Raw genomic sequence first — 19,556 nt, 5'->3', positions numbered from 1 at the left:
GACACAGAGAGGGTGAAAAAAAAAGAGAGAGAGAGAGAGAGAGTAGAATAGAGTAGAGTAGAGTTGTGGGAGGGCGTTTAGTGTAAAATTAAGGGCAGGTCTTGGAAAGCAGCCACAAAGTAACACAATGTTCCGGCTGTACTGTAGCTGTACCGCTGCCGCTGCTGATGAGAACACTGTGTTCCAATAGACACCCTGACCTGTAACCCGTTCCGTGCCGAGCCAGGCCGGGAACAGCCTGTACCGCAGCAGGCTGTCCTCTCCGCTCAGCTGACAACACATATCATCAACACTGCTGTGTAATAGCCGAGCCCCAGCCCGACTGCCTCCCGCACATACGGGACTTGTGAGCACCGAAATAAAAGCTCACTTCCATGCCCGATAAGACGCGCGGTGAGACGGATTACTGTTTCTGTAAGAGACGGTAAAAACCCCGCCTTTTTTATTTATGTTTACCGGACATTTTTCTGGTTAAAGTACAATTGCTGTAACGTTTCTATAACTTGTTAGAAGGTAGGGATTTCGACAAATGTGCATAATTGTTTACTTTTTATTCTTTAAAAAAAAATATATTCTCAGCCTACAGCAGTGGTGATAGTTTTTCTTTGTTGTGATTGTTACTTTTCCCAAACAACCATGTTTACATTACTGTGGTGTTTACAGTGGTGGACCAGTTATTCAACTCTTTAAGGATTTGTGAGAGTAGCAGCACTATAATTAAAAAATACCACAAGTATAAGTCATAGGTTTTGACCAAATTCAATGTAAACAAAGTTAGCAGTAAAATAGGTAACATTCAGGGATTTAAAGTAAAGGTAGCTACCCACTAAAAAGGATGGTTCTTGTAAAATCTTTTGATGCTGTTTAATTATTTCTTTTAATTTTGGTAAGTGTTATGCATTACAGTGTGTTTTATGAGCTCTAGTTTTGCAAGTCAAATATTAATCTGCAAAGTTGTGCAGCTGCTTTACAGTAACTTGAGCATGTTACCTCCTACCCAATCTGTTACTGTAGCCTAATTAAACTTTCCCTTTCACCATTAATAAAGTATAAGCAAACATTGAAGAATGTACAGTGAAGGGCAGTCCCTGTCAAATGATAACTAAACTTATAAACTTGGTCCCTGGTTCACAGAACCTGGTTCAGGTCATTCTTTCGTGTAATGTTGGGAAATTTGATGCATCACATTTTATGAGCTCTTGTTTTGCAAGTCAAACCTTAATATAGGTTGATAGGTAATAAAAGGTTTTGCTGGCCAGGCTCACAGTATATATATATATATATATATATATATATACATACATATATATATATAATGCATTATATTTAGTTATATCCTACCTACAACCTGGCAACTGTAGCCAAATTAATGCTATACAGTAACTTAATGTCCAAGTAAAATTTAAAGTAAAAGTACTCACTGTAAGGCATAGTCCCTGTCAAAGTGATGGCCTGAATGACAACTTAAAGTAATAGACCTTGTCTGGGTAGTGTTATGTTGTATCTGTAATGTTAGGAAGTAGTATAATGCATTATATTTTATAAGCCTAACCCTAATTTGCAAATCAAATATGAATCTTCAGAGAAAACAGTGCAGCTATTTTAAAGTAAAATATACAGTGATACAATATGTCAAAACTATGTGGCTGCTTAAGTACAGTACTTGAGTATATATGTTTCTATCTAACCTGTTGCTGGAGCCTATTTAAGTTTCCTACATCAGCATCAAAGCATATACTGAAAGTAAAAGTACTTGTTGTGAAGCACAGTCCCTGTTAAGTGTCCAATGTAAAATTATAGTAATACACTTAATTCTCTCTGAAATGTAGTAAAGTTAAAAAAATAAAAATAAAAAAAAAAGTTAAGTACCAATATGTCAAAACTGTTGAGTATGTTTTTAGTTACTTCCTTTGATTTCTATATAATCCATAATGGTTTACCAATTATGTTTCCCATATGACCAGTATTATAAAATAAGTGTTGAATGTATTAAACATAATACTGAAGTACAAAGTATTAAAAGTCAGTGTTGAATGACTACTTAAGATGCTGTAAGTACTTCATCTAATGATGGGAAGTAAAAATGCATGAAATTTTATGAAATCCTGTTTTGTAAGTTAAATATTAAACTGCAAACAAAATAATTTAGCTATTTTTCCTATAAGACATACAATAAATGCATGTTTCTTAAAGCTGTTTTCTAATGTGAATTGAATTAGATTTCCAATGTGAGCAATAGAAAACAAGTATTAAACTATTAGAAGACGGATTATTGAAAGTAAAAGTACTTAGTGTTAGTCTCTGTCAAGGTGTTAAATGACAGCTCAAAGCAATAAAGCTGTCCAGGTGTTGCTATGTATAATTATCTACTGTTATGTTGTAAAGTAGTATTGCATCAAGAGAATGGTTCAGCTATCTTGCAGTAAAAAAATGTAAAAACCAAGTGTGAGTGTCAGAACTGTCATTTGAGTGAAAATGTTTAGTTGCTTTGTAGCTTCTTGTAGCTTATATTAGGTTTCCTATGTGATCCAACAAGTATTAAGTAGACGTCTGGCAAAACAAGTAAATATCCAGTGTTGTAAAATCATTTCATCTGAAATGTAATGAAATACTCAAGAACAGCAATCTCAAATACATCAATAGACTTAACAAATTCCCATGCTACCAGTCAAATAAGTTTACCTTTAACCTGCATTCAGTCACATTTTACTAAAAAGACTTCACCTATTTTGTTGTCCTAAAGTAAATCAGTAATGTGATGACAGTTTGTTAGAAAATCTCTCTTCGGTTCACCGAGTAATATTCAACAATATCACACCATCCTCTCACCATAAGATACATATATATATATATATATATATATATATATAAGATACATAATATTCTCAAAAGGTTTGGACTTGTGCGTTGTTCAAATCCACTGTGTCCACCTACTGTGCCCTGTGGGTTGATTTTGCTTTATTGGCTTTTAATTGCAACAAAAGACCTCACCACGTGACTGTCTGATCTACAAGAGGGTCATCAGTGCATGCCAGCGTAGTTAACACAAACTAAAGAGAGACAGAGAAACAGTTGAAAGAGTGTGCAATGGAAGAGTCACTTTGAGTCGTTTTGAGTCGTGTGAGCCATTGTCTCTGTTTGGAAGAACCTGCATAAGATTTGTTTTGATTGCTTTTGCACGCAGTGAAGGAAAGTCTCAGAGACTAAGAACAACATGGTTGATTGTGATTGGCTTATGTGCATAAATATTCAAAGTTGATGTATGTACAGTAGGTAAATCAAACTTGTCGCAATCAGTTGGTTTTATTGTAGTTAAAGGACATGTTGAGATATGATTATGACTCTTATGGTGTTTGTGAATCAAATAAATAATCAGTGAGTCCTAATTTAGATACAGATTTTGGACAGTCAGTGAGAGGACATTCCCCTATTGAAGACAACACCAGAATCACCTGCTTGCATGTTGATAAAATCTTGTTTTGTTTTGTTTTGTTTTGTTGTTTCAGTAAGTCCTGTCATTATGTAATAAGATGTACTAGCAAAAGAATTTGTGTGATTTATGTGCCTATTTATGTGTTGCACTATGTTTAAACATAAAGCATTTCATTAATGTTGTTGGCGTACAGAGTTGAGATGTTTATAAATGAAAATTCATGTTCAGAATCTCTTTGATGAAGTCACACTTTCACTGAACCAAAACGTATACTCTGGGGGTGTGTGCAAGAGCAGCTGAAGTTCCCATAAAACTCATAAAAGATTTTATGGCTTCGCTTTTGTGCTTTTTGTGGTCTGAGGGTGCTGGCACTGTATGTTATTACATCCATATACAATGTTTGCAATAGAGGCTATTTTATCGCTGCTGCGTGTATTTATGTTCATCATATTTTTGAATTAAAACGATTAAAAACCTTAATATATGGCACAAATTCTTGGTGAGAGTGTGGTCTCTGACAATAGATTAACCAGATTTGTTCATGTGAGAGGGTCGGTCTGTTCCTTGTTCTTTGAACTCAGGTGCTCAGACAGTTAAAACCTTATTGCAGGTTTCTGGTGGGTGAATCCCACAATCAGAGGGGGTGAGGACACTGTCTGACCATACTGCTGGCAGACGGCCAGGCAGCTATTGAAGGGAACATGATGATCCCGTTAATTATAAAGGTGACATAACAACACAAGTGAACCTGATTCTGCAGTGCCCCAGGGATGTTGTCAACCGGCTGAGTAATCTTCTGAGCAATCACTTATTGGAGGAAAGTATAGTTTCACACACTCTCATATTAGAACATTTCATTCACAATGAAAGCATAAGATAGCACAGAAACAGAACAACGGTCTTGTGATCTAAAAAACACAGCCAGCTCTCACCATGCACCACCACCCACCTGAAGCTTTTAGCAATAAATACACATACTTTTTTCTTTCTTTTTTTTTTCTTTTTTTTTTTTTTAACTCGCCAAGACAGTTGACTCCAGCTTGGGCAGAGATGTGTTTGTTTTCCCAAACCCTCGTCTGAACTGCGGTGTCCTGGTAGCTTTGTTGGCACTGTCTCCTGCCTGTGGAGGTCAAAAGTGAACACCACTGACCTGAGCTGAACTGCAATGCATGAATAGATTTCTATATTGACACATGGTCTGAGCTTTTGTCTTCCTTCCTGAAACACCAAGAACATCTTGTTTCTGTTCTTGTAAAAAGCACCAATCTGGTAGGAAACAGGAAAATTTAATGGTCAAAGGTTAAATCAGCTTTTACATATAATAAACATTTATTAAATATGCATATATATATATATATATATATATATATATATAGAACCTTGCTTTAGGGTACCTTACTGCTTTGAGTAAGACATTTTAGCTCAGCTCAATTCTAGCTTTCACTAAAAAGTCTTGCTTTCTTTGTTAAAGTAAATCAATAAACAGTAGGTATTCTTGATAATTGGCTACACACATTTACTAAATATTGTATGTAGGACTAAAATCTAACAGGCAGTTGCTAGAATATGTCTGTCTGAATGAGTGTCTTGGTGTAACCAGAAGCACGCGGGTGAGTTCATACAGGGATACAGGCTGCACAGTCATCAGGAAGTGAAACAGAACAGAATGTGCTGTACTAATCTGATTGAAAAACACTGCCCTGAGTGGATGCATGAAAAAAAGGATGTTTCATTTAAACAGCTAAAAGGAGAATCCTATGGCAGCAGGGGATACATACAAAGAAAACAAACTGAGCTTAACTCTTCATTTGGTGATATAAAAGCCCAGTGGTGAAGATAAGGTTAGAGAAGCACTTGCTCTCACACAAACATGCACGCTGCGACTAAAATAAAGCTGAGCAACATAATGCTCTTTGTTTGTGTTCTAGGCGTCCGTGTTACGTACATGGGAGTAATCTCCTGAGTGATCCCTTTTATCCCTGAACTTTTGCGACCTGTGACAAGAGTTCTTTACTGCTGTGTCTGCCAACCACACTAAATAAATGATCCCTCGCTGAGAAACACAGAAACACAGTGGAACAGTGACTAACAGGAGGGATCTTTTTATCATGTCAGCTTGAACATTAAATGACTCTATTCTAACATTAACCAGATTTGGTGTTCTTTTTTTTCCCCTAGATAATCAGTTATAATGATTTCTTTAATGATGAATGATTTTGATGTCAAGACAATAAACGGAAAAAAGGTTGAACTTTAAATAGACACAGTTGACGTGAAAGACGTATTCATATAGTTTACTTAAGTAGCAATTTACAACGCTGTTAAAAGTAAAAGTAACACACAAAAATTTCAAAGTAATGGTAGAGACCAATCATAGGCAAAATGCACTCAAAGTACTAAAAATAAAAGTACTATTATGAAAGCAGAATGCCTTCACAGTATTGGATCATATTGTATTTAAAATCTTAATCTGCAATAATTTTTACATATACTGTATGTAGTGGGATAAAAGTACAATATTTCTCTGACATGTAGTAGAAATATTAAGTAAAATGGAATAATGAAGTCTCTATACATATATTATCATATAGTTAGTAGATATATATATATATAGAGAGAGAGAGAGAGAGAGAGAGAGAGAGAGAGATAGAGAGAGAGATTTTTGACTGAACATAGTTCCTTAGAAATACAAGAGGCCTGTGTTCATTTATAAATATCATTTGACGTGATATCTCATTTTAGGTGCTTTTCTGTGAATGTTTTCCCCCACACTATTGTGGGAGTGAGCTTGTTTTGTATCCTTGGCACTGGGTTACTCTCAGGCATGATGGGTACACAGTAGGATTAAAGGAGTGGAAGACTTCCAGATGTGTGGCTCCTTTTGTCTTGATGATTTTATGTTCGTCTGACATCTTGTCTAAAAATAAACACTATTTCATTTGTCAGTATTTCTTTACTATTAAAAATACAAAAAAAAAACTTAACGCTAATCCTTTTTTTGTAATTTAGGGCACAACTTAACAATGTTTTATCACCTGGATACTTAGTGACTTTTTCTCATTTTATGACAATTGCAAATAAACATGATATTGAACTTATGTTTCAGAGGTCCACCACAGAAGATGACAAATTTCTGTTTTTAGTCTCAGAGACCTCAGTTGTAAAACATGATTAAACACAATTAATCTGTTCTGCATCTGTGATTGATGTTGACAGAACTCTTGTACGTAGCACTACCTCAGAAAAAATCCCGAATACGTCTCTTTCTACAAAGAGGTGTTTCTGTTTTGTAGCCTATACCTTCATTGACATAAATGGGGTGGACAAAAAATATAAACTCCTGTCAGTATAACACAACACAATTCAACAGACCCACAAAGTACTTCCTCCAAAATAATCATACAGTTGAATGAACACCTCTCTAAAACACTTTCAACAAAATCTGAACATTATTACCTTTGTAAAGGAGGATTTATTGCAGGACTGTTATATAAGACTGGATCGTTTGATGATATGTGTACCTAATAAACTGCCAGTAGAGTGTACATGTTCACTCTTAGCCTCAATAAAACATAAAACATGACATATTTCCATATTTGGTGTAGTAACAATGCTTTATGTTATATCCACATTTTGTCACCCTCATCCGATGTGTAAGTACAGTTTGTGGCTGAGGTCACGACTTCTCTACTTTCCTACATGCTGAGTTTTAATAAGGTTGCAGGATGAAAACGAATCGGTTGATTTTGCTGTTGTTATCAATATTATTGGTGTTGTTTTTGAATATACAGCAGTGGGGTTTGTGGGACTGCAAATAAAATGAGGAAGTAAAGCCAATGTCCACAAAACACAAGAGTTTAACTTGAAATTGAAACAACTCTCTCCTTCCTGGGGCAACACTTATATCAAACCTGTGTGACTGGGGGTTATTATTCTTCATTAAGTGATCTGGCATCAGTTACAAAGAAGCCTAGCATGTAGCAATTACATCTGTCATGTCAGGCAATCATTTATCAAAGTATGTTAGACTAATTGCTTGATCACTAAATTTACTCCACACAATGGCATTTAGAGCCCTGTCCAAACATATTAGCGAATAACTAGACAGTTACTACAAACATAACATGTGACAGTTTGGTTTACAAAAGAAATCCTTCAGAAAGTCAGCTGCACCATTGCTGACTCAAAAATGTGTTTGTTGGTCTTACGGTCTGTTTAATTTTGCGATGTGCAGAGTGTCCTGAGAGGTTAAGTTCACGGTCAGAAACACACAAAGACGTCTGTTACTCACATTTTTCCCCCTGCTCAGCACTACTTCTTGAATGCGTCTCTATACGGGAAGTGTACATACAGTGTCTAACCACCCACCTGAACTCTTACAAGGGGTCGTTTGTGGTGTTGCCTCCTGTTGAGCAATAACCCTCCAGCTCTGTTGATTTACTCTTGTTCCCTGCACAGCAATCACCAAACGGCAGGCAGTAACTGTTTTCTGTTTTTAAGGTCAGACTGCATGAGTAAAGTTTGTATTTCCTGTCAACATAAAACATAATGACATACTATCTGTACTAGCACAGCATTTGATGTAACATGACATGGACATGGCAGTAAATTTTCTCAGGTTCATTGTTTAGGCCACGTACAATGGGGTCCAAAAGTTTGAGACCATTTGAATGGGAAAGTGGTCACAGGCTTTTGATCTCAACTGTATTTATTTATTGATTCTTATTTAAGATAATTATGATGAAATATGTACAGTCAAATATCAGTCATTTTCTGAATTCATGTTCTTATCAATGGTGGAAAAACTATTCAGATGTTTTATTTAAGGAAAAGTAACAATGTGCAAATACAAGTAAAAGTCCCGTATTTAAAATCCTAATACTACGTACAAAAGAGAATAAAATGTAAATACTTAAGTAAAGAACAATTACCATAAAATTGAGCAAATGTGCTTAGTCATATTCCACAACTTCCTTTCATAGCTTTTGTGTTCTTTTTCAAACATAACTGTTCCTGTTTATACTCTATTGAACAAGTTTGTTTTTCATAAGGACACAGGGTTAATATAGCAATACAGACATGTTGCCAATTTGTGATTTAAAATATTATGTTGACATGGAAGAGGAGAAGGGGAATTTTAAGTAAGAGAAGTCACATGTCTTCATACAGTGGAAATGTAATATTTGACAAAGTTTCTATAAAAGACCATGGACGGAGTGCACAGGAACGGGAACAGCTGTTAAGAAAAATCTCCAGCCTTGAAGACAAGGTTTGAAATGAAAGTCATCAGGGAAGAGAGGAGAAACAGACAAAGGTAGAGGATGGTATTCACCAAGAAAACACAATATCTGTCTCTCTTGTTGTAATACATCATAATATTACCTATTTGCAATGACGTGAAGTCTATCACTCTGGTACTATCACTGTACAATGTACATTTAATACTCACAGTATATACAGCAGAGAATAATAAGCTCGTAGTTCAGCTTCTATCTCAGACTTATCTAGGCCTATGTCTTTTACTGAATTCTGTTTCTTTCCTACCTCCTTGAGTGTTTTTTTTTTTTTATCTCCTCTGTTTTGTAATTTATGTGACTTACATGTAGGTGCTGTAACTCTGAAATTTCCCATCAGATCTAATAATGCACTCTATGGTATCTATCTGTCTATGAACAGAGAGGTAGTGATGGAGATGGGAGAAAATGTGCTTGGAAAATAGTGGCGACTCACTTTGATGGGGATGGGGATGGGGATGGTGTTTGCTGAATGATTATTACAGCCCATGGAGAATTAGAAGGACTATTTCAGCCCAAAATTGCCCAGATTCCTCAACAAATTAGTGGGGCTGTTGAGTCACTGTTCTGTAGGTATGATGATCGTTTCTCTTTTAATAATGAGTATAATTTAGAAAGAACTTTAATGGAGTTCTTCCAGATGTAGCTAACTAGATTTATGGATGGATTATGAAATAATGGGCACCCTTGGCCGAGATCCCTACCCCTTCTACGTAGGAGCAAAAGACCTAAAGTCATTTGCATTTAGTTTTGTGTCTCTTTGTAGTCAATTATTGTCTCTCTGTTTTTCTTTTTTTCTTTTCTTTTTTTTTTTGGTGTGTCATTTTAGTTGTTTGTGTCTTTGTAGTCATTTTGTTTAGCCTTGTTGTACTTTTGTGTACATTTGTGGTCATTGTGTCTGTGTCTTTGTGGTCATTTTACAACTCTTTGTGGTCATTTTACAACTCTTTGTGGTCCTTTTGCCAGCCCTTGTGATTGTTTTGTGTCTCTTTGGAGTCATTTTGAGTTTCTTTGTGGTTGTTTTGTGTCTCCTTGTGGTAATTTTGTATTTGCATCTCTTTGTTGTCATTTCATATCTCATTGCGGTCCTTTTCGACTCTGTTGTCATTTTGCAAATCTTTATCATCATTTGATGTCTCTTTGTAGTCATTTGCCAGACTTTCCACCTAATAATGTTAACAGTACAGAGGGTTCAAACAAGGCCCTCTGACCTGTTGGGCCCCTGAGCCAGGTAGGCACATTCAGTAATCCCTCCATGCCTAGATTCAGAAAACCACTTACAGACTTGATACAGTCCAGTTGCTGTACGGCTTTTTTTGTTTTGTTTTGTTTTTTGTGACGAAGAAGAAGAAGAAGAAGAAAAGGTAAGAGCTTGTTTGGAAAGATACCACCGTCCAACAGTAACTAGACATTACTATTGGACAGCAGCATATTATGATTATACACAGTATTTTGTGGCCCGCTGTCCATTCCGCTACAGTAGGTGGCGGTCTGTACATTTAACACTGGTTTGCGATCCGCCAATAAACACAGAGAAGAAGAAGGACGAATCGTTGTGGCTCTCTTCTGCTGAGCTGCCGGTGCTAACAACAAGTTTAGCTAGCAGTTGAATCGGGGGGCGTGAATTCTGCTGCTAACATTATTGTTCGGCTGTAGCTACAAGAAAGGTGAGCTATATTTCTTGAATACCTTAATCTGCTTGATTCCTCCCTTGTTTTGTATCATATAACTCTGGTTAGTGTGCGGGTCGGCTTGGAAGGTAATCTTTATTCTTCTTTATAACCGTGTCGTCGTGTTAGATGCTACATTTGCAAGCTGCCACATTGTGTGCTGGCTAGCATAGCTTTAATATTTGCATGGTGGACGGGGTAGTTGTGAATCCTGACTAAATGTGTGGCAGCTAAGTTAGACCCAAGTAATTACTGTATTTAATCATTTTGTACAATGGCGGAATTTACGTCTTAATCAAACCAATAGTCTTAAAAACAAGTTTTAACGATACCCGGGTCTCTGTTACGCACTAGCTAACGAAACCGAGCTATGTTACTTTTGGTTGCTAGCTTGCGTTAGCATGGGTGAGTGGAGCTAGTGCTGACAATTAAATAGCTTGGGAATCCCTAACGTTATACTCACTTTTCAGGTTATTAGGGACACCCTATTAAAATAATGCAGGCTAATACAACAGTCCAGCAATGAATCCTACCTTCATTAACGTTATACTGATCAGTTGTTAAAATGTTTAAATTGTTTTAGAGAGGTGTTAAGTGAACTGTATGGAATTTTTTGAAGCAGTTTGTGCTGTTGTTGAGCTGTTTTTTTTTTCCATTATACAGAGAGACATCTCTGTTTATTTTACTCTTTGATATAAATAGGTCTACAAAATACAAAAAAAACACCTTATGAGTTTAATGCAACACAGTTTAACAACTCAATAAACTACACGCTTTCAAAATGATCATCAAGTTAAATCAAAACCTCTCTGAAACGGCATCAATAAAAAGAACATTATAACCTTTATTAAGAAGGATTTAATGCAGAGCTACTACATTAGACTGCATGTATAATCAAGTCCCATTCAGCCATCTCTGCTTAAAGTAAATTTAAAGAGTGTCAGACCAGAGTCTGTAAACTTGAACAGCCTTCCTGCAGTTTGAGGAGGTTTCATAGTGCTCCAGATGTAAGACTAAACCAAAAAGATATTGCACTCTTCAGCAGGCTGCCAATGTACTGCCAAACAGCGATAAATGGGTTTTTCAAAATGGACCCAACAAGGTAATATTAAATGGTATAGTGCATTCATTGCACTAGAGCTCAGGTATGTGGCTATAACATTTTCTATCTTTCTTTTCTTTCAGGCCCATCTGATTGTAGGACTCTAACAGGAAGATATTTGCTGAAATGGGAGGTATAATAACTTGTTACTTCACAGAGTTACTGAAATAACCTTTCCCTGCAGCTCAAAACAGGTTTTCCCCCAATAAATGGTTTAGCTGAGGTAGTGAGACACCCAGATCTTTCCTTGATTTGTCTTGACTAATTAGTCTTGTGATAAATTCAGTGAAATGGCAGTTTTGCCCTTTCAACCCTTTCTTTGCAGCAAATGATTATTTTTCATTGATTAATCCACCCTTAGTCTCTCTTGATTAATTGTTTAGTTTAGAAGACATCAAAAAACATTCAATAGATAAACTGATTATAGATATAATAACAAGGTAGAATTGACTGTTTTTATATAATCCAGGCAATGGACCTCATCATATTGGTACACAACCTCTGTAAAGCCAGGGTTGTCATAAAGCAGTCCTGCTGAGCATTTTGTAACATTGCCAGCAATGGCGTTACTCAAACAGTAATAATAAAAGGAGGGCTACCTTGGTATAAACTATGGCTAAATATCTGACAGCTTACACAATTTTTTTCTCACTGTTTTTATTGTCATATTGCTCAATACAAATACATATCTTATACAAACCATAATTCATATGTTGATGTAGTGTAACCTGTGAAGTAGATGGCAGCACATAAGTCCCAAGCTATGAACTAGCTTGTAAAAACTTGAATCACTCGACACCAGAAAGGGAAAAAATTAGAGAAAGTAAATGTTTGGACATGTAGATTATTGCAGAAAGGATTATGCTGAATGAGTTAAATCCTGCATGGCCACATTTATTATATCCCATCATGTTAGTTTGTGTCTCTTCTTGTTTCAGACCCTGCTCTTCACAGAGACTGTCCCCTTGACTGCAAGGTTTATGTTGGAAATCTAGGAAACAATGGAAATAAGACAGAATTAGAAAGGGCTTTTGGGTACTATGGTCCTCTAAGAAGTGTTTGGGTTGCTAGGAATCCACCAGGTTTTGCTTTCGTAGAGTTTGAAGATCCCAGAGATGCATCTGATGCTGTGAGAGAACTGGATGGAAGGTAATTCCTTCAGCACATTTCTTAGTTCTTTTTTTAGTGCTTGTTTGGTTTTTGTTTTGACAATTGCTGTTTCCCACATGTGTGATGGCTTTTGTTTAGAACCATGTGTGGCTGTCGAGTGCGTGTTGAGTTATCCACTGGGGAAAAGCGCTCTAGAAGCCGTGGCCCTCCTCCATCCTGGAGTAGACGCCCTCGAGATGATTTTAGGCGACGTAGTCCTCCAGTCAGACGCAGGTATGTATTTCCCACGTGATTTTTGCCATTTTATTTAGTGGCAGTGTCGTGTAAAAACAGATTTGCATTCCTCACACAGTGTAAGCATTAGCTTTATGATTCCTTCAAAATATTAGTTCGCTTAGTAAAGCCGTTTAAATCTACCAACCACCCAAAAGGTAAATCTTTTATATCTTTAGATCTTTTAAAGCTTTGTCAAAAGGCCAATAAGGGAGTAAAGTTTCTGACTGGTCATTTCTATGGCCTATTGAAATAAAATGATTATTAAAAATGAACCTTCTCATTATTATTATTATTATCATTATTAATATTATTATTATTATTATTATTATTATTAGCACACATAGAATATGAGTTCATAAATAGATAATCTGTGGATCTGACTGCTTCAGGATTTGATATATTGATGTCAACCCTTTTCTTAATTTGTTTAACAATCTATTCCTACCTGATCCTCCTAACTGGAGTGATACTTTTTAAACAAAATTTCATTATTTCAGCATCATGAAGGGTCTTCTTTTTTCTTTTTCTTTTTCTTTTATTATCAGTGTCAATTTTGTTAAGTTTCAGAGCTGAGTCCAGTGGCAACTTATGTCAGCACTTGACTATTTATGAACTCTTAAAGCAGTATGCCTGTAAAACACCAAGCTCTACCAGAGTGATATTGCATTACGGGGACATCGTAAGAGGTTAGCGTTTCATCTTCCATCAAACATTTTATAGGCATTTTCTAGAACTACTTAACTGCAGGTGTAAATTTTGTTTTCTCTCTGAGTTCAGTTGCCATCTATTAATAAAACTGAACCCCGTTTCAGAGTCACCACCACGCTTCTCACCATCTGAGTCAGTCAACTAGTCTTCTTTCAGCATCATGTGACTGCTGACCAGCGAGCCCCAATCAGCTTGGCTGGTGTTGTCACATGACCCAGGCTCACCGCCAGTCGTCAGGTTCCACCAACCTTTTGGTTCCTGAGCATGCAGTTCTCAGCACCCTCCTCTTCTTCCTCCAACCTTAACCCAATCGACAGCGGTCCACTTCACATTATCAACCAATCAGCGTCTTTACTCTTTCTATTCTCCACACAACTACTGTATCAACGGGAACAGCCCTTGGCTTACATCCCTACCCATCTTCCCCCCCCAAAAAAGGCAGGGAAAATCTACAACTACCCCCTCCAACCAGCCACCAAGCAACTTCATATCTCCAACATTTGCATCATGTGGCAAATCCTCTCTGCAATTCGACCTCCCTCACCATCAGTCTGGCTTCCTTGCGTCATTTCTATGTTGTCCAAATCCCCCAAAATAGTAAGTTTCTTTTATCCTGCTCTTTGTAGTTTTTATGCTTAATCTAGCTTTCAACACTGCTTGACATTTTTCCATCAGCAGTTATATAATTTTGAGCAATTTCAGTGCAGAGCTGCAAAAATCTAAAGGTCAAAACTTGTGGTCAAGGAAATTTGCTGTCAATCTATAGTTTTCATTTGCAAAAATGAACTACTTTGATCGGATCATCACTGTAAGTTTATTTTCATGGCTCGACATTAAGCCATTATGAGTGATATCCATTAAAATAAATTGTACTTTGTTTTTGTTAAAGCTTGCCCCCTTTTCAACGAAAATACCCTTTCACTTTGAGCACACCAGGTTCATAATTAAAAAAAATATTTTCAATTTATTTGTTATCAAGGTTGTTCTGTAAAAGTAAAAACAATCAGTCACCATTGTTTCTGATCACGTCCATTGAAGAAGCAATTTACTTTTATCATGTATTTTGTACATAATTTTGCACAAACTGTGCCCCCAGCATTGTTTAAAACCAATTTTATAGTAGCATAGCAGTAGACAAATGATCTAAGAATATGTTTTTCCCAGTTGTCACAATTATCCGAGACAAGCCTTAATGTCGAGCCCTGATTTTGTTCTAGACTCTGAAATACGACTCCATGATTGGTGCTCATTAGCCAAAGTTTCCTTTTTAATGAGTTGATCTTGATGCGGTTCATGGATGCAGATGATCCTTCTATAAACAGACAAGGAACTACGTGTAGCCACGTTTCCACGTGTAACCCGTGTCTCTGTAGGGATCAAGAGTACCAAAGGTTTCATTAGTGATAGGAAGGGTGAAATTCTCTGTTGTAATTTTTTCTTTTATGTTTTTTAACTTCACCTACAACATAGATCACCAAGGAGGAGGAGCCTCAGTCGCAGTCGCAGCAGGTAAGCTTGTTAAAGCAGTTTTGATTGAAATTATGTCTGTGTTCATGATAAATGATAAAATTCATGTGATTTTGTTTGTGGGGTTTTTTTGTCCACCAGGTCTCTTTCAAGAGACAGACGTAGATATCGGTCTCTCTCCAGAGACAAGAATCGTAAGCGCTCAAGATCCTTCTCACAGTCAAGGAGGTACATTAGTATTATTATTATTATTTGTACTGACTATTATAATGTATTTTAAAACTTCATCTCACATTAATTCACTAATTCATGTATTTTACAGTCGTTCACGGTCTAACGAGAGGAAATGAAGACCTCAAAGGATGGTTTGTCTGCAGCATCCTGCTATGGTTTGACAATACAAATTTTTATAGTCATGTTTTTCTTTTTAGATTTTGTTTGCAAGCTCATGACATCTAAGGTCAGCTTGTTAAATGTGGTGTACTATTCTGTTGAATTAACAACAAAAGACTCGTTTTGTTTTGTTTTTTTTCCAACAATATTTTTTGCCTTCGAAATTACTGTTCACATGAAACGAATTTTATCTTACCCTGCATGTTCTGAAATTCAGTACTGGATTTAGTTTTACATCACCATCCTGTTATTTTTTTAACTGCTTAACTGAATTAAGGTATATGTAATGTTTTTATTTGTTTTTGTTTCCTCTTTATTATTCTTGGTTGACTCTTAAATTACTTTTGATGGGTTACTGTGATATGCATCACCAGTAGAAGGAGCATACTTTGTACCAGTGACAGAAAGCAGACTCAGCAAATGTTGTAAATACTGGTGCTGTTATTTGCAGGCTAGCCTTGAAGCCTAAAACATCTGTAATTCTGTTTTTTACCTATTTCAATTTTGCAAAAGAAGGCCTTTATTCAGCTTTGCTTGATTCTCTGAGCTCTGACAATTCGTGCTGGTGCAGTTAAACAACTTGTTCAATAAATGTTTTTCCAGTTGAAATTATTTCCCCTTTGCCCATTCTTTTTTATGTTGGAGATAGTTTCTTATACTGTTAGTGTAGAATTATTGGGAAAAAAAACTTGCCACGTATGATAATTCAAATGAGATTCTTGTCAAGTAAATAAAGCTTGACTCAATTCAGGAAGTGTATGTTGTTGCTGTTTGCTGGTGAAGGCTGCAAGTGCAGCCCACACAGGAAGCTGTCGGTCATAGATGCAGTATAGGAACACCTCCATGTGTGAAAATCTAACTGCCGTGTTGCTGGGGCAGATTACTTGACATTACAAAGCAACTCATGCAGGGAGACGAAAGGGGTGCCAGATTTGGTGGGTAAGCACATGTAACAATTTTGGGGTAAGCCTGAAAACTTTTATCTAATTTAGTTTTAAATACTAATCCATTTTGATTTTATTTTAATGTAATTGTTGGAGTTTAGACTTTTAAAGGGAACTGACTGAACAGTTTTCAGTTGAGAGGCTTTATAATACTGTGTTAAAAGTAAGTCTCAAAACTCATACATATTTTTGTGTGCTGTATGTGGCTTGTGGAATGAATTGTTTTGAGTGTTTAAAGTAGTTCATTAAGGCTTAAAGAGAAATTACTTTGTCACAGTTTTCTCTAGATTCAGTTGATATTATCTGATGTATAGTAGAATTGAATTTTGCTGACACATTGCATGACTAAATGTCTCATGCTTTAGGAAAGAAGATTAGAAATCATGTCTACTCAAAGATCAAAGAAAAAAAGACTTGGTTCACATCGCAGGGTAGCAAATCAAAATGAAACACCCAAGGTTGATGAGCTCCATGTCACGGACAGCATTTCTGTAGCACAACGCCAAATACCTGAAGAAAATGAGTCATTAAGCGTATTGCCTAATACTGACAGTTTACAACGTGAAACCCAACATCCACCTTCACCAGACCTTACATTAAACAGAAGAAAACTGGGGTCTAGACGAAAAAATAAAGGACAGCATGTAAAGGATTCAGCAACTGAATTATACCACGAACCTGGAGAGGAAGTTGAGGAAAACACCAAGGGTACTGAAGCCCAGTCTGAGAGGCAGGAAGAATTAGGTAATGTGAGTGTGCAGGATATGTCTGCAACACATGACAGCTCTTTGTATTCTGCCATTACGCCTGGCTATTCTTGTGAGGTGCAGAACCCTGCCGCAACAAACTGCTCAGACGATGTCCTGGAAATCTTAATTTCCCAGGGTAGAAATCAAAAAGCAGACCAAGATGAAAATGAGACTGACTGTGAAGTGAAGTCTTATTCTTGTAAACGAGTGGAAACCATGCTGGAAGTGACTGACAAATCAGGTATGCCTCAGAGTAAGGAAGTTACAGAAAATGTTGTTGGCGGCTCTGACTCAACTAGTTTAAGTGTACCTTCATGTCCCACTGTAGATCAGCAGTTAATTGCCCAATCAGATTCCAGGGAAATGCCAGAAGAACATCTCAGTGTGTACTGTGCAAAAGAAAAAGAAAACAGAGAAAGAGACAAAGATACAGACCTGTCGAGACAGGATGGAAATTTACAGGGCAACTATTTAATTAGTGAGTCACATGTAGAATCAGTAGTTCCAGGGTTTTCTACCACAGCAGAGATAACCATTGATAAAAATAGCCCAAGACAAGATACAGGACTTGAATGCGGTGTTGAGCAAGCAACATTTTCATTACCAACAGAGGAGTTGCCTGCAGATGAGAACCAAAATGAGCAATTCTCCCTTCCTTTGAACTCCCAAGCTCGGGACACTTCTGTCTGGATAGAAGAGCAAACCGACACCAATTTCAACCCAACTTTAAACAGAAGAAAACTGGGGTCTAGTCGGAGAAATAAAGGGCGACAGCATGTAAAGAATTCTATTGGTGAATCATATTATGAAACTAAAGAGGATATTGTTGAAAATGGGAGTAATGAGGCCTTTGAAACAACAGAAATGTCATCACTAATAGACACAGCAGTGCATGCAACATCACTGGAAACCATGCTGGAAGGAATGGACAAGTCTGACACTAGTGGTCAAAGTTCAACTTTACATCCATCTCCTTCAGATGATCAACGGCTGATTGACCAATCAAATGACAGGGAGATGCCACGTGAGGAAGTTCCCAGTGTGGATTCTGTAACGGATACAGAAAGAACAGAAAGAGAGGAGGACACAGACTTGTTAAGGCAGTGGGGAATTTTACAGTCACATGTGATATCAGACCATGTCAATGTGAATCAGCCAACAGAAATACAAAAAAATCATCTTATTGATTATTCGTCAGGCAGTGTAATAAATGATGCCACAGAAAATTCTGAAATCCATTTTGCAAACCTGACAGACCAAGCTGGAGTCAGTGACACATACCAGACTGTTGCAGAATCATACCAAAAACCTCAAGAGGAAGGTGTAGAAGATGTAGAAGATATTACAGGCAACAAAGCCCTCCAAATAACATCAGTAGCATTACAGTCAAGTCAGGAAGACAGAGAGCATGATATTATCATGTCTGTTACACATGATGATTCTTTGAATACAGAGTCTACATCTGACTATTCTTCTGAGGTTCAGAACCCAGCTACAACAACCTATCCAGAGGCTGACCTGGAAAGTTTAATGACTGAAAATGAAAATTTTCAAGAAATCCATGACGAAAGAGAGACTGGCTTTAAAGTGGAGTTGTCTGATAAATCATTGGAAGCCACACTGGAAGGACTGGACAGAGCTGACACTCTTCAGAGTGAAGAAGCCAATGACACTCATTCAGAAGATAATGTAACTGAAGTGCATGAACAGGACGTCAAGCCAACACAAATACAAAAAATGCATGAAAGTGATTACACCTTTGAAAGTGTGGTACATGATACTGCAGAATATTCTGATACCTGTTCTGGAAACCTGAGAGACCAAGATGAAGTCAGTGACACATACCAATTTGAGTTGCTTGTGGAAAGTATTGATGATCCTGCTCCCATGCAAGAAGTTTCAGATCCTGATGATAAACAGAATGAGCCTCCTACTAAAGAAAGCAATGTGGAGGTTTTAGACCAGATAGATGAAGATGATCATGTATATGATACTAAGAAACCACAGACGAGTGACAGAGAAAGAATAGACACTGCACTAGATCAGGCATATGACAATGAAGGCCAAGCAGAAGATGATATAAAAGCCACTGCTGAACAAACAGGTCATCAGGAGAAGGAAGGACTCCTCTCTGACATGGGAGAGAGTGAATCTTCTCTACAAACCCTGCAATCAGAAACAAATGCTCCTTTGAACACACAACTTCAGCACAATTATGTGAGAACAGATGAGCAAAATGACACCGACTTCAACCCCATTAGGAACAGAAGAAAAATGGGATCTAGTCGTAGAAATAAAGGACGACAGCATGTAAAGGGCTCTGGTGCTGAATCATACCACAAACCTACAGAGGATGTTGTTAGAAAATACAAGAGAATAACGAACCCTTTGAAACAACAAAAATGTCATT

The 19,556-nt window shown here is 37.0% G+C and overlaps 1 protein-coding gene across 1 annotated transcript; it reads left to right on the top strand.

The window, feature by feature from the left end:
* The first annotated feature begins 10,278 nt into the window (after positions 1-10,278).
* LOC111222859 (serine/arginine-rich splicing factor 3-like) lies at positions 10,279-16,065 on the top strand. Its single transcript, XM_022746743.1, has 7 exons — positions 10,279-10,394; positions 11,583-11,632; positions 12,438-12,648; positions 12,748-12,882; positions 15,064-15,102; positions 15,202-15,288; positions 15,383-16,065. Exons 2-7 carry the CDS (start codon positions 11,626-11,628, stop codon positions 15,408-15,410), a joined length of 507 nt encoding a protein of 168 aa, XP_022602464.1. The 5' UTR covers positions 10,279-10,394; positions 11,583-11,625; the 3' UTR covers positions 15,411-16,065.
* The last annotated feature ends 3,491 nt before the right edge of the window (positions 16,066-19,556 follow it).

Source organism: Seriola dumerili, unplaced genomic scaffold (genome assembly GCF_002260705.1).
Source record: "Seriola dumerili isolate Sdu_G_001 unplaced genomic scaffold, Sdu_1.0 BDQW01000109.1, whole genome shotgun sequence".
Lineage (NCBI taxonomy): Eukaryota > Metazoa > Chordata > Actinopteri > Carangiformes > Carangidae > Seriola > Seriola dumerili.
This window is presented reverse-complemented; position numbering and strand designations above follow the sequence as displayed.

Bases quoted from the DNA above. Each gene is read 5' to 3' on its own strand.
- LOC111222859 (XM_022746743.1), top strand. The intron at 12,649-12,747 runs GTAATTCCTTCA...GCTTTTGTTTAG, and splicing joins GTGAGAGAACTGGATGGAAG to AACCATGTGTGGCTGTCGAG. The intron at 15,103-15,201 runs GTAAGCTTGTTA...TTTGTCCACCAG, and splicing joins CTCAGTCGCAGTCGCAGCAG to GTCTCTTTCAAGAGACAGAC.